This window comes from Plasmodium coatneyi, chromosome 14 (genome assembly GCF_001680005.1).
Source record: "Plasmodium coatneyi strain Hackeri chromosome 14, complete sequence".
NCBI lineage: Eukaryota > Apicomplexa > Aconoidasida > Haemosporida > Plasmodiidae > Plasmodium > Plasmodium coatneyi.
Window position 1 is genome coordinate 1,750,614 of NC_033569.1, and position 13,056 is coordinate 1,763,669.

At 38.2% G+C, this 13,056-nt stretch overlaps 3 protein-coding genes across 3 annotated transcripts; 2 read left to right on the plus strand and 1 right to left on the minus strand.

The window, feature by feature from the left end:
- Positions 1-305: 305 nt before the first annotated feature.
- PCOAH_00054980 (Ribulose-phosphate 3-epimerase) lies at positions 306-989 on the minus strand (the record flags this gene model as incomplete). The annotated part of the gene is made up of 1 exon (XM_020062278.1): positions 306-989. The coding sequence occupies one exon, from the start codon at positions 987-989 to the stop codon at positions 306-308; it is 684 nt and encodes a 227-aa protein (XP_019917735.1).
- Positions 990-4,741: 3,752 nt separating this feature from the next.
- Positions 4,742-5,317, plus strand: PCOAH_00054990 (Phosphatidylethanolamine-binding protein; the record flags this gene model as incomplete). Its single annotated transcript, XM_020062279.1, has 1 exon — positions 4,742-5,317. One exon carries the CDS (start codon positions 4,742-4,744, stop codon positions 5,315-5,317), a length of 576 nt encoding a protein of 191 aa, XP_019917854.1.
- A 1,839-nt stretch (positions 5,318-7,156) lies between these two features.
- PCOAH_00055000 (Phospholipid-transporting ATPase) lies at positions 7,157-13,034 on the plus strand (the record flags this gene model as incomplete). The annotated part of the gene is made up of 4 exons (XM_020062280.1): positions 7,157-7,206; positions 8,106-12,549; positions 12,598-12,672; positions 12,942-13,034. The coding sequence occupies 2 exons, from the start codon at positions 7,157-7,159 to the stop codon at positions 12,463-12,465; spliced, it is 4,410 nt and encodes a 1,469-aa protein (XP_019917808.1).
- Positions 13,035-13,056: the final 22 nt, after the last annotated feature.

The window sequence follows — 13,056 nt, forward strand, 5'->3', positions numbered from 1 at the left end:
ATGGAGAATAAAACATAGGAGTTCGCTGAGCGATTATTTCGTGAAGCTTTGCTGACAAATGAGGCGATTGAAGGGGAGTTGGTTCGCATTAGGGATATGGCAAATGGGTGTTGGGAAAATGGCACATAAAAAGTAGAACGGAAAAAAGGGAAAATGGACGGACCACAAAGTGGGCCCCTAAAGGAGCGGCAAACTCCACCCCGAAGTTACCATTTTTCCCCCAAAAAAAACAAACAAACGAATGGGCAAATAAACAAGCGCGTAGGTCCCAATTAATTGTGCCCGTTCTGGCCAGAGAAAAAGCATCAGTTCTGTAAATATTTACGCACAGATTCCCTCATCGTATCAATAACAAACTTGGGGTTATCCGCCTTAAAAATACTCGTTCCCGCAACGATAACATTTGCCCCGTGGGATGCAGATATCTCCGTTGTTTCTATATTCAATCCTCCGTCTACTTGAATATTTAAATCTTTGTATTTCTTTCGAAGAAATGCAACCTTGCTCATCATGTCATGCATAAATGACTGTCCTCCGAAGCCTGGTTCTACCGTCATCACCAAAACGGTGTTTATCAAATTGGTGTCTAGAAGGGGCACAATTTTTTCTACATTTGTCTTGGGCTTAATAGAAACTCCACACCATTGATTGTTGTTCCGTATTTGTTGTGCTAGTTTTACACACTTGTCTGTATCTTCGTTCAGGGCCTCAAAATGGAAGGTCAATTGGTCCGATGTTTTTAGTGAGTCGATGTACTTCTCTGGATTTTCCACCATCAAATGGACGTCAAAAAAAATACCTTTTGTGTATTTTTTTAAATCGTTAATGACGGGTGGGCCGAATGACAAGTTGGGGACAAAGTGCATGTCCATTACGTCCAGGTGTATCCATTCTGCCCCCAGTTCTTCCATTCGTTGCGTTTCTTCTGCTAGTTTGCTTATGTTCGACGCGAGCACCGAAGGGGCGATTATCGCTTTGAGGGAGCTCATCTTTGTGTATTCCCTTGGGCGGGGCTCGCAAATATGTCTTTACCGTGTTTGACGGGTGTACCTTTGTATGCCCACTAGCATTTATTGTTTTACCCCAATATTGCTCCCCTTTGAGGTGATTTTTCTGGACAGGAGCGGCTATTTTAAAATTAGGGAGGATATACCCAAATGAGCTACACAACTGGGCATACGGAAAAATGGCACTTTCAGCATTTGAAGCATTCCAAACGTTGGCAACACTGGGGGCATTTCCCAGCCACCTTTTTTACATTACAGGGGTGACTTTCTCTATGTGTGTATTTCTTCGGGGATGATTTTCTCTGCAGGTGAATTCGCTTCTTTGCGGAGGGGAAAAATTAAATCAAGAACGTTCACATAATTTGTCCATACGGATGGGAACTCAAAGTTATATAGGCCCGTGGCTCGCCTCCAAGAAGGTAGATACATCCAAATAGAAGAAGCGTGCTTGGTGATCACGTATGAATCGCCCTACATACAAGCGCTCATACAGCGAAGTTTAAAAAAAATGGTACGAGGAAAAGAAGCTATAAATATAAATCTGCAGAGTGACAAAATGTCCTTCTTTTGCACACATAACATTATTTCCTCACCTTCTTAAAGAACTCAAAATTCGTTTAAACAAATATGTTTCATTTCGAGGAAGGCAAAGTATAACTGGGTTAGCTTGCCTTCCAAACAATTTTGATATTCTCATGTGAGAAGTGTCTGCAGCGTTTGGGGACCTTCAAACTCGTGGCTAAAAATTGCGATGTATACGATATACGCAACGTCATATCCTCATAGGAATATGTACAAAAGTAGGATCCAAATTGGGAAGAAAAAAAACTCCGCTTAACGTCATATATGGCAATTTTGTGTAGTATATCCCAAACGATTTTTTTTTCTTCCCCCGAAAAATCCTGTTGATTTGATGCCGTGAAGTTACAGGATGCAAAGTAAATCTTTCGACTATCACAATTTTGTAAAAAATTCCAAGCAATTTATTCTCAATTTTAATGTGCCTTTTTTCCCCCTAATAATACGCATATCATTTTGTTCATTTACAAATTGACGCGATTTTGTGCGTGTACATTCTGCATCTTTTTTGTACATCACTGAAGTCAACTATGGGTAACTCATATTTATACACTATTACTTTTAATTCAAGGATTCATTTACTCGATTTAAAAACATGTGTCGACGAAATATTATTCGCCTCGAAATATTCCGCTTCGTTGTGTAAACTAGAACTGTGCGAAATGGTTAATGGTTACAAATTCTAAAAAAAAAAAAAAAATCGAGGCATTCATTTTATGTGCACTGCCTAATTTTCCACTTTGTAAATTTCCTGTTCAACATTTTGTTTATTTATGACAAGACGTTTATATCCGAATGTGCAAATTTGCTAACCACTTTCTGTCGCATGAGAATATGAACAGAAGTACAAAATCTTACTTTTGTAATTTGTGAAATAAGGTCCAATGCATCGTGGATATGTGCTCATACTTTTTAGCGCGCCAACTTATTAACGTCTTTTTTTCTTCTGAACCATACTGAGGACCCCTTTTTAAAAGTGCATTTTTCTTAAATCATGTTATCGTAAAAAATTCCATTCACGCAAAAAAAAAAAAAAAAAAAAAAAAAATCAAAAGAGTTATTCTTTTTACAATTCTCGTGCAGCAACGTCCAAATATGACGACAAAATTAAAAATGCTCAATTAGACAGTCGGGCCACACGGTGTGGTTAAAAAACTCCTAGGAAAAATAATATGAAAAAGAAAATAAAAATCACGAAGCACACAATAAAAATAAACAAAATTTGTACTATGTATAGGCGCATGTTTAAGCATTCTTCATTTTCCTCCTTGGACGGCTTACTAACTAGGGCTTCCAAATCATCATTCATTTTGGGATATGGCGAATCATATGGAAAGTATATATACGTGTACTTGTGGCGTCTGCTTGGTTTGTGGTTCCGGTCTCTCTACTGCCCATCTGCTTGTTTTTTCGTGTTTTTCCAACTTTTCCAATTTTTCCAATTTTTCCAATTTCTGTAGCTCCAGCTAAAATACACTTATAAGGCACACATTTCACGTGTGGCTCAAATGAATTCCACATTTATAAATATTAACTATCTGGGGGAAAGATAAATTCCAAAATGGGTAGCTGTCTTTCATGTATTAATTTTTTTCCACATACTTGTTAGGACGATCACATGCGCACATGTTCCTTTTGTTCTTGTGAAGGATTATCGGGGGATGGGAGGAATAAAAGTAAATTAAACTCACAAATCAAGTAAGAATGAAAAGCAAAATTGCACAATTAGTTACATGTATAACTGCTTTGGAAAAAAAAAAAAAAAATACGTTTTGCATTTCTTGCATATTCACAAATTACATTTGTGTATATGTACGTATGTGCTTTAAAAAAGGGGTGAAATCATTTTCTGTTTAAAAAGGATTACAGCTTGGAACGGGACAAAATATTATAGCGTCTGTGCACCCTTAAGGAATAGGTTCTAGGTCAGAACTAACCTTCATATGGGGTAGCTAAGCGTTACGAAGAAGATGCTATTCGGTAAGTGAGAAATAGACAACTGGCGCCTATTCTACATGTATAGAAGTCTAAATGTGCATTACAAGCAAATAAAAGGGGTTCACGTGAGGAAAAATTTTCACAAAAAAGGAGGGCCACATGTGTGCATATACACTTACAAATGTATATGCTCGCACTTAGACAATCGAACGTCTGTCGATGTAGGTGACTATTTCACGCCTCTACTCACATCCACGCACACGAACAGGTGTTACACCAAACATGCTTACCTCTAACATAAGCCAAATGTACCATCAGCAATAAAATTGACGGCAGTTCGAGAGAAAAATTGTAAATAAAAAATTATGACTTGAAAAATAAATTAACAATATGTAGCGCATGCATAATATAGCGAAGGAAAAAAAAAAAAAAAAAAAAAAAAAAAAATAGTTTTTTTCTATATGGTGAGCTGATCACAAAATTATGCAAAAAAATGATTACTAAGAGGTTGCTTTTTACGTCTGCATGGGGGAAATAAAAATGCCATGTTAAACAGCACACAAATTGGAACCTAAAAAACGTCTACAGGTGGGACTGAAAAAATCAGAATTGTTGCAATTTGCGTATTAAGTTGTGTATACACTCGTGTAGTAACATATATAGCCATGTGCAAATGGATTTAAAGGGCATTTTTCTGTACTGTTGATACACCGCCGTTTGTTGGGGGGGTTCTTACATTTGTCCTTTTAAGCTCCATAAAAACGTAAGCAGCAAAACGATGAGAAAATAAAATGAATAAATAGGTGTTATGTGCACACAACGGAGTTCCTCTGCCCATGATCGTCTGCCAGGTCTTTTTATTTTATTTTATTTTATTTTTTTCCATCGTGTTTGAAACACAACAAATGTTATGCGAAAAGATGGAATAAAAATAAAGTAAAATTTTCTTTTGTCCTTGTTTGCGCAATTTTCAGACACAGCACACGTTTTTTAAGCAAAAAAATGTGTATACATGTATGTATTTGTATATGAGCGCACACCACGCTTCTTTTCAACTTTTACAATTCGTGAGGAAAATTGTATGCTTTAACCCCGCCAGACACATAAACATACATACGTACGTACATACATACATATGTACATACGTGTCCAAGTGTCGTGCACGCATTTATAAGATAAAGAAAGCACACACACGAAGATATCAGCGAGGAGCGAAAATGGGAGTGCCGCCCACCATAGAGGAACTGAAAAGGGAAAAAATAATCCCTCACGTTTTTCCGGACGAAAATGTGAACTTGACTGTAGACATGTACATAAGTTTTAAATCAGGAAAAGAAGTAAATCATGGGAACATATTAGATTTGGCTGGCACAGGAAGTGTTCCTAGGAATATAAAATTTTCAGAAGCACCCCCAGATGATTATTGCTATATTTTGTTTATGATCGATCCTGACTTCCCTTCTAGAAGAAGACCCGATGGAAGAGATTATGTTCATTGGGCTGTGTCCGGCATTAAATCCAAGGAGCTAATAAAAGGGACGGATAAAAATTGTATTACCTTATTGCCTTATGTAGGCCCGTCTATTAAGAAAGGAACCGGCTTGCACAGAATTTCTTTTATTCTTTCGTTAATGAAGGAAGAAAATAAGGATAACATTAGCGGGGTGCCTCTTTACCGAGGCGAGCATTACATTACCAGAGTTAAGTTTAACAACTGCCAGTCTGCATATAACGTTATACAGATGAATGATATGAAAATTGTGGGTTTTAACTGGTGCCAGATAGAGGCATAATTGGTGCCCTTCACCCGTCCCTCCATCTTTGCGCCATCAGGAATATGTACACCACGTGTGTGTCTACGAAATTCAATTTTGCCATTCATTCGGGTGGTAAAAGGTGAACATGTAAACTTTTTTTTTTTTCAGATTAAGCGCATGATGTTCATTTACACCAATTGTACTTACCCCTTCGCATGTGCAGCTGTTGAGTGACATGCTTGTTGTTGTTACTATCTCTCCGTTTTTTCTTCAAAAGAGTTGTATTTTTACAAAATTGTTTTCTCCATTGCGATTTTATGAGCGTACATACGCGCATACGTGCGGATCCCAAACCCCGGCTCCCCTTCTAATAACAACTAAAAGTTAGAGATATGTAAATGTTTTGTTGACTCTCAATTTATAATTCGTGGGAATGACATACACCCAGTTCTACATTTGTACGCCCTGGAGTTGTGCACATCAACAAGTGGTGAATGTGCACCCCCTTGGGGAATCCTTACATACGCATATTTGCGTACATTTTGCTTCAAAGGGGGGAAGTTAAACGGAGAAACAGCTAAAAGGGGATCATTACGCACGTATGCATATTATGTCGGATTAACGCGGTGGTAACACAGTTCAAAGGAGTATGAACCACCCTGGTGTGGTGGCGGTGGGACTATTTAAGACGCTTCGTTCTGTTCAGCTTCTTACGGGTACAGTCACGCCCACCAAGCCTTCTACACCCCACAGGGGCACTAACACGTCGTTTACTGATTGTTTTAAATTTCAAAAAAAAAAAAAAAAAAAGTTATCATCCTACCCTACCATTACGAAAAGTTAATTTTATCACCTAGGCTCTTGCCTTTCGTGATGTTTTCCTTCCTATAACATTTGATGTAGTGTATTTTTTTTCTAGCATTAATCGTTCGTATAATTTTCTTATTACCAGTGAGGAGCACAGATTAGGAGATTTTCTTCCTCGTGCTTAATACACATAAAAGTGGTGACAATATTTTGGAAGATTTTTTCAGTTCACCCCCTTATGCAAGAAATGTGTGCCCTTTTTCGAATATGCTTGTGTATAAACCCCCCAACACACATTTTTTTCATTTTGCGCGGGCGGAAGCATAATGCTCGACTGAAAAACCAGAAATAGTTAATTTCTAGAAAGTAAACTGTCTAAGCTTAATTGAGCAGTTCATATGGAATGTGCTTGAACGCGTTTTTTTTTTGTTTTTTTTTTTGTTTTTACTTTTCCGTTTTTTCTTTTTTCTTTTTTTCACCTTGTTTTTCCCTTCCAATTGCCCCCATCTCGTTCTTTTTTTTTCCAATTGCATACATTGCGAAATCCCCTTACTCCATACACTTTTGAAATTTCTCATGCGCTAACTTATGTGAACACACATAAATTACACGCGCGAACATATGCATATGCTTAAACGCAGCATTATATATTTTTTTCTTTTTGTACTTTTGTTTTCACCCATACGTAGTATACGTAAACACGGAACATGAGTATACAGGATGTGATAACCTCACGCCTGCAGCAGTATGTACGCACAGAGCAAACACATTTTCACCTTTAAGCATTTTTCCTTCCCATTTCTGAAGTTTTGTTAATTTTTATTATTTACTAACTCCTCACAGTTGAGATCGTTTTACAGTCGTTAAGCATTAAATCATACTTTTCACCCAATTTAGGAAATATCTGTTTTTTTTTATCACCACGCCTAATTCTGTACTTTTCATATAAATTAAGAAGAAAAAAAAAAGAGTCAAAAATGCCTTGCCACTTTCACTTTTGTGTATAATATATGCCAAAACTTGATTAACTAAACCCTGAACAGAAGAAGAAGAAAAGAGGAAGCAATAATGTCCTTGCTTTATAGGAAAACCCTGAATCTATTAAAAGGAAATAAGGAGTAAGATGCATACATACCGTATGTGTACCACTGTGGCACATAGAGATATACATCTGAATACATTCTTATACCTATGGATGACGTATACTCCCTCCCAACGCATGCAAATAACGCACATATCTGCTTACTGTGTAGAACTACTTGACCACCAAACGTGAAAAGAACATTTTTGATAGAGAGATTTCTTGTGTGTGTCCAAATAGAGGTGTACCATGCATGTGTGGTCTTTGCTGTGCCTGTCTCTGTGTTGCATTGTGGGTGCATGTACATGTAGGTACCTATACAAGTGGTCCCAATCGGTCGGCGTTTTTCACTAATAGCTTCGCAAAATGAACAAAAATTTCATGCCGATGGATGGTTAAGAAGCAAACGGGGAAAACAAAAAAAATAGGAAAAACAAATTGCTTGAATATTTTACATCGTCCTAATTAATGAAGCGTCGATAAGCAGATATGTAGAGAGCGACCAGTGGAAAATTCCGCCCTTTGCACAAAATATACGTATTTGAAGACTCCCTATTTTTTGCGTTGCATGAAATGTTTTACTGCACAATGGGTGGCATTAAAATTGTGTCGTTGTTACGCTACCTGTGTATACCTGATGGGGCACATTGTGTAAACGTTTATCGCAACCAGTGAAGCGATTTGGCGGCTTTATGTACACAACTGCGTGAGCGTATATGCAATTGTATAAGGTTGGAGAACAAACCTCCCTTTTAGATTCCAACCCGTCTACGCATTTTATTAGCATTTATGTTTCTGTGAGCGTGTTTTGTGGCGTAATGCGCAAATAACCCCTCAGCGCAATTCTGGGGGATATTCTAAATTTGAATACAACCACATTTGTACCTCATTTGTACCCTATTTTGTGTACTCATTTTTCACCCCCCCCCCCTGCAGTGAAGCCAACGGAATACGAATAAACATAAACTGCCAGAACAAACGAGGACACAACAACTCTGTGATCACGTCCAAGTACACCATATGGAACTTCATTTTTTTGAACGCATATGAGCAGTTTCACAAGATCTCCAACATTTACTTTCTGATCATCGGAATTCTGCAGCTAGTGCCTGAATTCACTGCAACGAATAGACTACCTACCATTTTGTTTCCGCTGACCATTGTTCTAGTAGCCAATGCTATCAAAGATGCGTATGAAGATTGGAACAGACACAAGACAGACAAAATTGAGAACAACCGAATGTGCTACGTTGTGGCCGATAGGGAGACCGAGGAAGAAGAGCAGAGCACATCTTTTTGTAAAACTATATTGAGAAACATAAAAAATTTTTTAATTCGGAAAAAAAAAATATGTAGTATGGATAACGCGTCTGATGAAGAAATATACGTGGACGAAATTACAGATGTGGATACTTTTATGAGCAGTTTTGAAGGCAATTTAGGACACATCGATGGGACTATTAAAAAAAGGTGGAAAGATGTAAATGCAGGAGATATAATTCTCTGTAGAAGGTCTGAATTTTTCTGTGCAGATATTTTACTGCTAAGTACAAGTGACAACAATGGAATTGCATTTGTAGAAACATCCAGTTTGGATGGAGAAACGAACTTAAAAGTGAAGGAAGCAAACGGATTCGTATTCAACATTCTTACCTCGGACAGAAGTGAAGCAATTCATAAGATAAAAAATTTAAAGGGGTTTATAATAAGTGAAAAACCGAATAAAGATTTAACGACCATGTATGGTACCATCTATTTCGAAAAAGATGAAACAACGGATCTACAGTCTAATGACGATTTGTCAGAAATTTTAAAAGGGACAACAGAGTTGGTAGAATATAGGCGAAGGAGAGTGTCAAGTGCAGATTTTAGTAGAAATAGTAGCAGCATTGGAAATACACATGAGGACTGGTTAGAGGAGCTAAATGATTACAGTGAAGACAAATATGTCAGAATCCCATTTGATGAAAAACACTTCGTTTTAAGAGGTTGTAAGTTAAAAAATACAGACTGGGTTATTGGCATAGTTATATACATTGGGAAGGAAACCAAAATACAAATGAATTCTACCAAGCCGATTATTAAAACGAGTAAATTAGAAATACTAACCAACAGGCTGACTATCATCGTTTGGCTAATTCAGATGATTATTTGTTTCATATCCGCTTACTATAATGCAATTATTGTAAGCATGTCCAAGAAAAGTAAATTTAAGTACTTGCCTTTCAACTTGGAAGAATCCAAGAAGCCATTCATCGTCGGAGTTATTTCCTTTTTCTCATGGGTTGTTATTACAGCGAATTTTATTCCCATCAGTTTGATTGTCACCATGAGTTTTGTAAAAGTTGTTCAGGCGTACTTCATTTCTTGTGATAAGAATATGATACATAAAGTGTTGGCCGATATTCCCAACTTCGGAATGCAGAAGGAAAATGCATCTTTCCGAGATGAAAATTCAGTAGAATTGGATATTAAGGAACCCGGAGGGAAATTCCACGAGAGGAGCAATCACACCGGCAAATCAAAACTTGATTTTGTGCCACAAGAAAGCACTGAAAGGGGCGAAGCAAAAAATGGGGAATTGCACACTGGCGGTAACAGCAACACCAATGATCACAACAATGATCACACCAACGGAAATAGTAGCTCCAATGAGAATGCCACCTCAAATGAACCGAAAAAAACGCTCACCAGAGTTATCACCTTTAAGGATGTGAAGGAAAAGAACTACATATATTTCAATGCCGTACCGAGAACGTCCAGCCTGATAGAAGAGCTGGGACAAATCGAATACATTTTCTCGGACAAAACCGGAACGTTAACATGCAACGTGATGGAATTCAGAAAATGTGCGATTAACGGAATTTCCTATGGAAATGGTCTAACTGAAATTAAGAAGCACATTTTAAAGAAAAGGAATATGGCCATTCCAGAAGAACCCGTCCTCAAGTCAACGGAGAAAACACCCAATGTAAATATAGTAGATGAGGATTTGGTAAAGCATCTGCACGATGTGACGCATTTTAATCATGCCGCTGTGATAGGCTTCTTTCTACATTTGGCCATTAACCATTCAGTGATCTGTGATTATGGGAAGGAGCCCACGACGACCTACTCGTCCAGTAGCCCAGATGAGGAAGCCCTAGTATACGCTGCAAAGCATTTCGGAATAACCTTCTTGTACAGAAGGGATGGCAAATACGGAATTAGCATTTTCGGCACGGTTTACGAAATTGAAACGTTGGCAATTGTTGAATTTACGAGCAAGAGGAAAATGAGTAGCGTTATTTGTAGGATACCCGTCCGATCTACATACACAGGTGGTGCAGGTGATGGCGCTTCTGCTGAGGTAGGTAGGGGCAAAGGCGGAACAGGCACTAATGATCAGGGAAGAGGACACAACCCAAAGGAGGAAAAACATTTTGGAAGAGCGAAGGAGGAACTCTCGGCACTTGCCAGAAATGAGATGATCAGCTCCTCCCCATTGAAGGAAGACCCGCTGGATGAAAACTTCCCCCGTGGAGGTAAGAAGTCTAAAAAGGGAAATAAACACAATCAAACGAAGGACGTAATAACTTGTAAAAACTGCAAGGAGTCCAAAATTATGCTTTTTTGCAAAGGAGCTGGAAGTGTGATTTTAAATAAATTAGCAAAAAAGACAGAAATAGATGAAATCACGATTGAACATATGGAAACGTACGCGGACGAAGGGTTAAGAACATTGTGTATCGCACAAAGGGAATTAACAGAAGAGGAATTCGCAGAATGGTACAGACTGTATAAGGAAGCCACTGTAAGTTTAAAGGACAGAGAAGAAAATTTAGAAAATGTGGCAGAATTTATTGAGAACAAATTAACCTTACAAGGAGTAACCGGCATAGAGGATAAATTACAAGAAGGGGTCAGTTCCACAATAGAAGATCTAAGACTGGCAGGTATTCACATATGGATGCTGACTGGTGATAAAATAGAAACAGCAATGAATATCGGAATTGCCGCAAATTTGATAGATAATTATTCTGAGCAGTTTATTTACACTGCAGATTTAATATCTTGTGAAGAAGCCTTGATGAATAAAATTGATGAAGACATTATTAATATTGAGAAAACGTTAAATTTACCTCACTACGATTTTAATGCAGATTTTAATGATAAAAAACCGGGTTTTTTCAGGAGCTGCTTTACCGTCAAGGAAGAAAGTAACTTATCGTTAAGTCCAGATAATTATAAAAAAATAATCAGCTCATTTAACCACGTGTTAGTGGTAGATGGGGGGTTGTTAGACATTTTGTTGAGCAAAAAATTTGAAAGAAAATTTTTTTACCTGGCGGATAAATGCTCTTCTGTGATATGTGGCCGAGTGAGTCCCTACCAAAAAGGAGCAATCGTTTCGTCAGCTAATAGATTGTTGAAAAAAATTACATTAGCCATAGGCGATGGAGCTAATGATCGAAATATGATTAATACAGCGAATATAGGAGTTGGAATTAGAGGGCAAGAAGGGGTGCAGGCATTTAACTCGTCAGATTATGGTATAAGTCAGTTTAGGTTCTTAAAAAATTTGTTACTAGTGCATGGTAGATTGTCCTACACGAGAATAAGCAAATTGGTGGTATACATGTTTTACAAAAATATTGTTTTAATTTTCCCTTTGTTCATGTTCGGATCGCTTTCTCTATATTCTGGGCAGAAAATATACTACGAATTTTTACTGCACCTTCACAACATTTTGTTTACCGCCGTTCCGGTCGTAGCCCATGCCATATTAGACAAAGACGTGAGCTTAAACACAGCGTTGGTAACACCGAGCTTGTACAAATTAGGAATCTATCACTACTATTTTAACATTAGTACATTTGTGTCTTGGGTTATTAATAGCCTTTTTCATGGCCTGGTTGTTTTTTTATTACCTCTATACTTTTTATCCTATTATAATATTCCTAGTGCTGATGGGACACCCTTCGATATTTGGACAGTTGGAAGTGTCACCTACTTTCTGACCGTTGTAGTTGTTAATTTGAAAGTGCTTTTGGAGACATACTGCTTGAATGTCCTCCCGCTGACCGCTGTGTTTATGAGTATTCTCTCCTTCGTTATTCTTGTGTCGTCCGTCTCCTTCATGTGCTTTGGCAGTAATAACTTCTTAGGCACAGCTGTCGTTTTAGCGAAATCGCTACGATTTTGGCTAGTTGTTTTGTTAGGCTTATTTACCGCCCTGTCCAGGGACTTCATCTTTAAGGTTTTCAAGAGGAACTTCAACCCGGAGGTGTACCACTTCTTGCTCGACCAGGTATAGTTAGCAGAGAACGTGAAGAAGGCGGAATCAACAGGAGGGATAACAGGGAGAGATGAGAAGACGACTTACACCCCTCACCTCAACGTGCAACCCACACATTTATTCATACATTTTTCCACATTTTCACCTCAGGAAGACAAACCGAAGGGGGATAACAACGCCATAAACCCGCTAAGTTCTGACACCCGTCAGAAGGAGGAAGAAATTGTACGTATTAAATGGGAAGCTCTAAAGGGGAGGAAAAAACAGGCCTCGTGATTTATAGGCACCTTCCTTCCCTTTGGAGCAACAATTTCGTTTAACGTGATCACGTCGTTGCAACGTTTTGGCGGGTGCAATGTTCTCGTTGCTGTGTGTGACCAGCACTGTGACGCTGCATTTTAAAGAGCCTGTGCATCTGTACACAGTTCACTTCTCTGTTTCATATTTTTCACCATTTTTCCTTTTTTCCTTTTTTCCTTTTTTCCCCCCCGTAGAAAATCGAAAAATGCAAATCCCTCGGATATGCATTCAGCGAAGTAGACCCCGCCTGCGTGAAGTTGATTAGAAAGCAAGACAAACTAATTTAAAAGCCGCCCCTTCCGCGTTCGT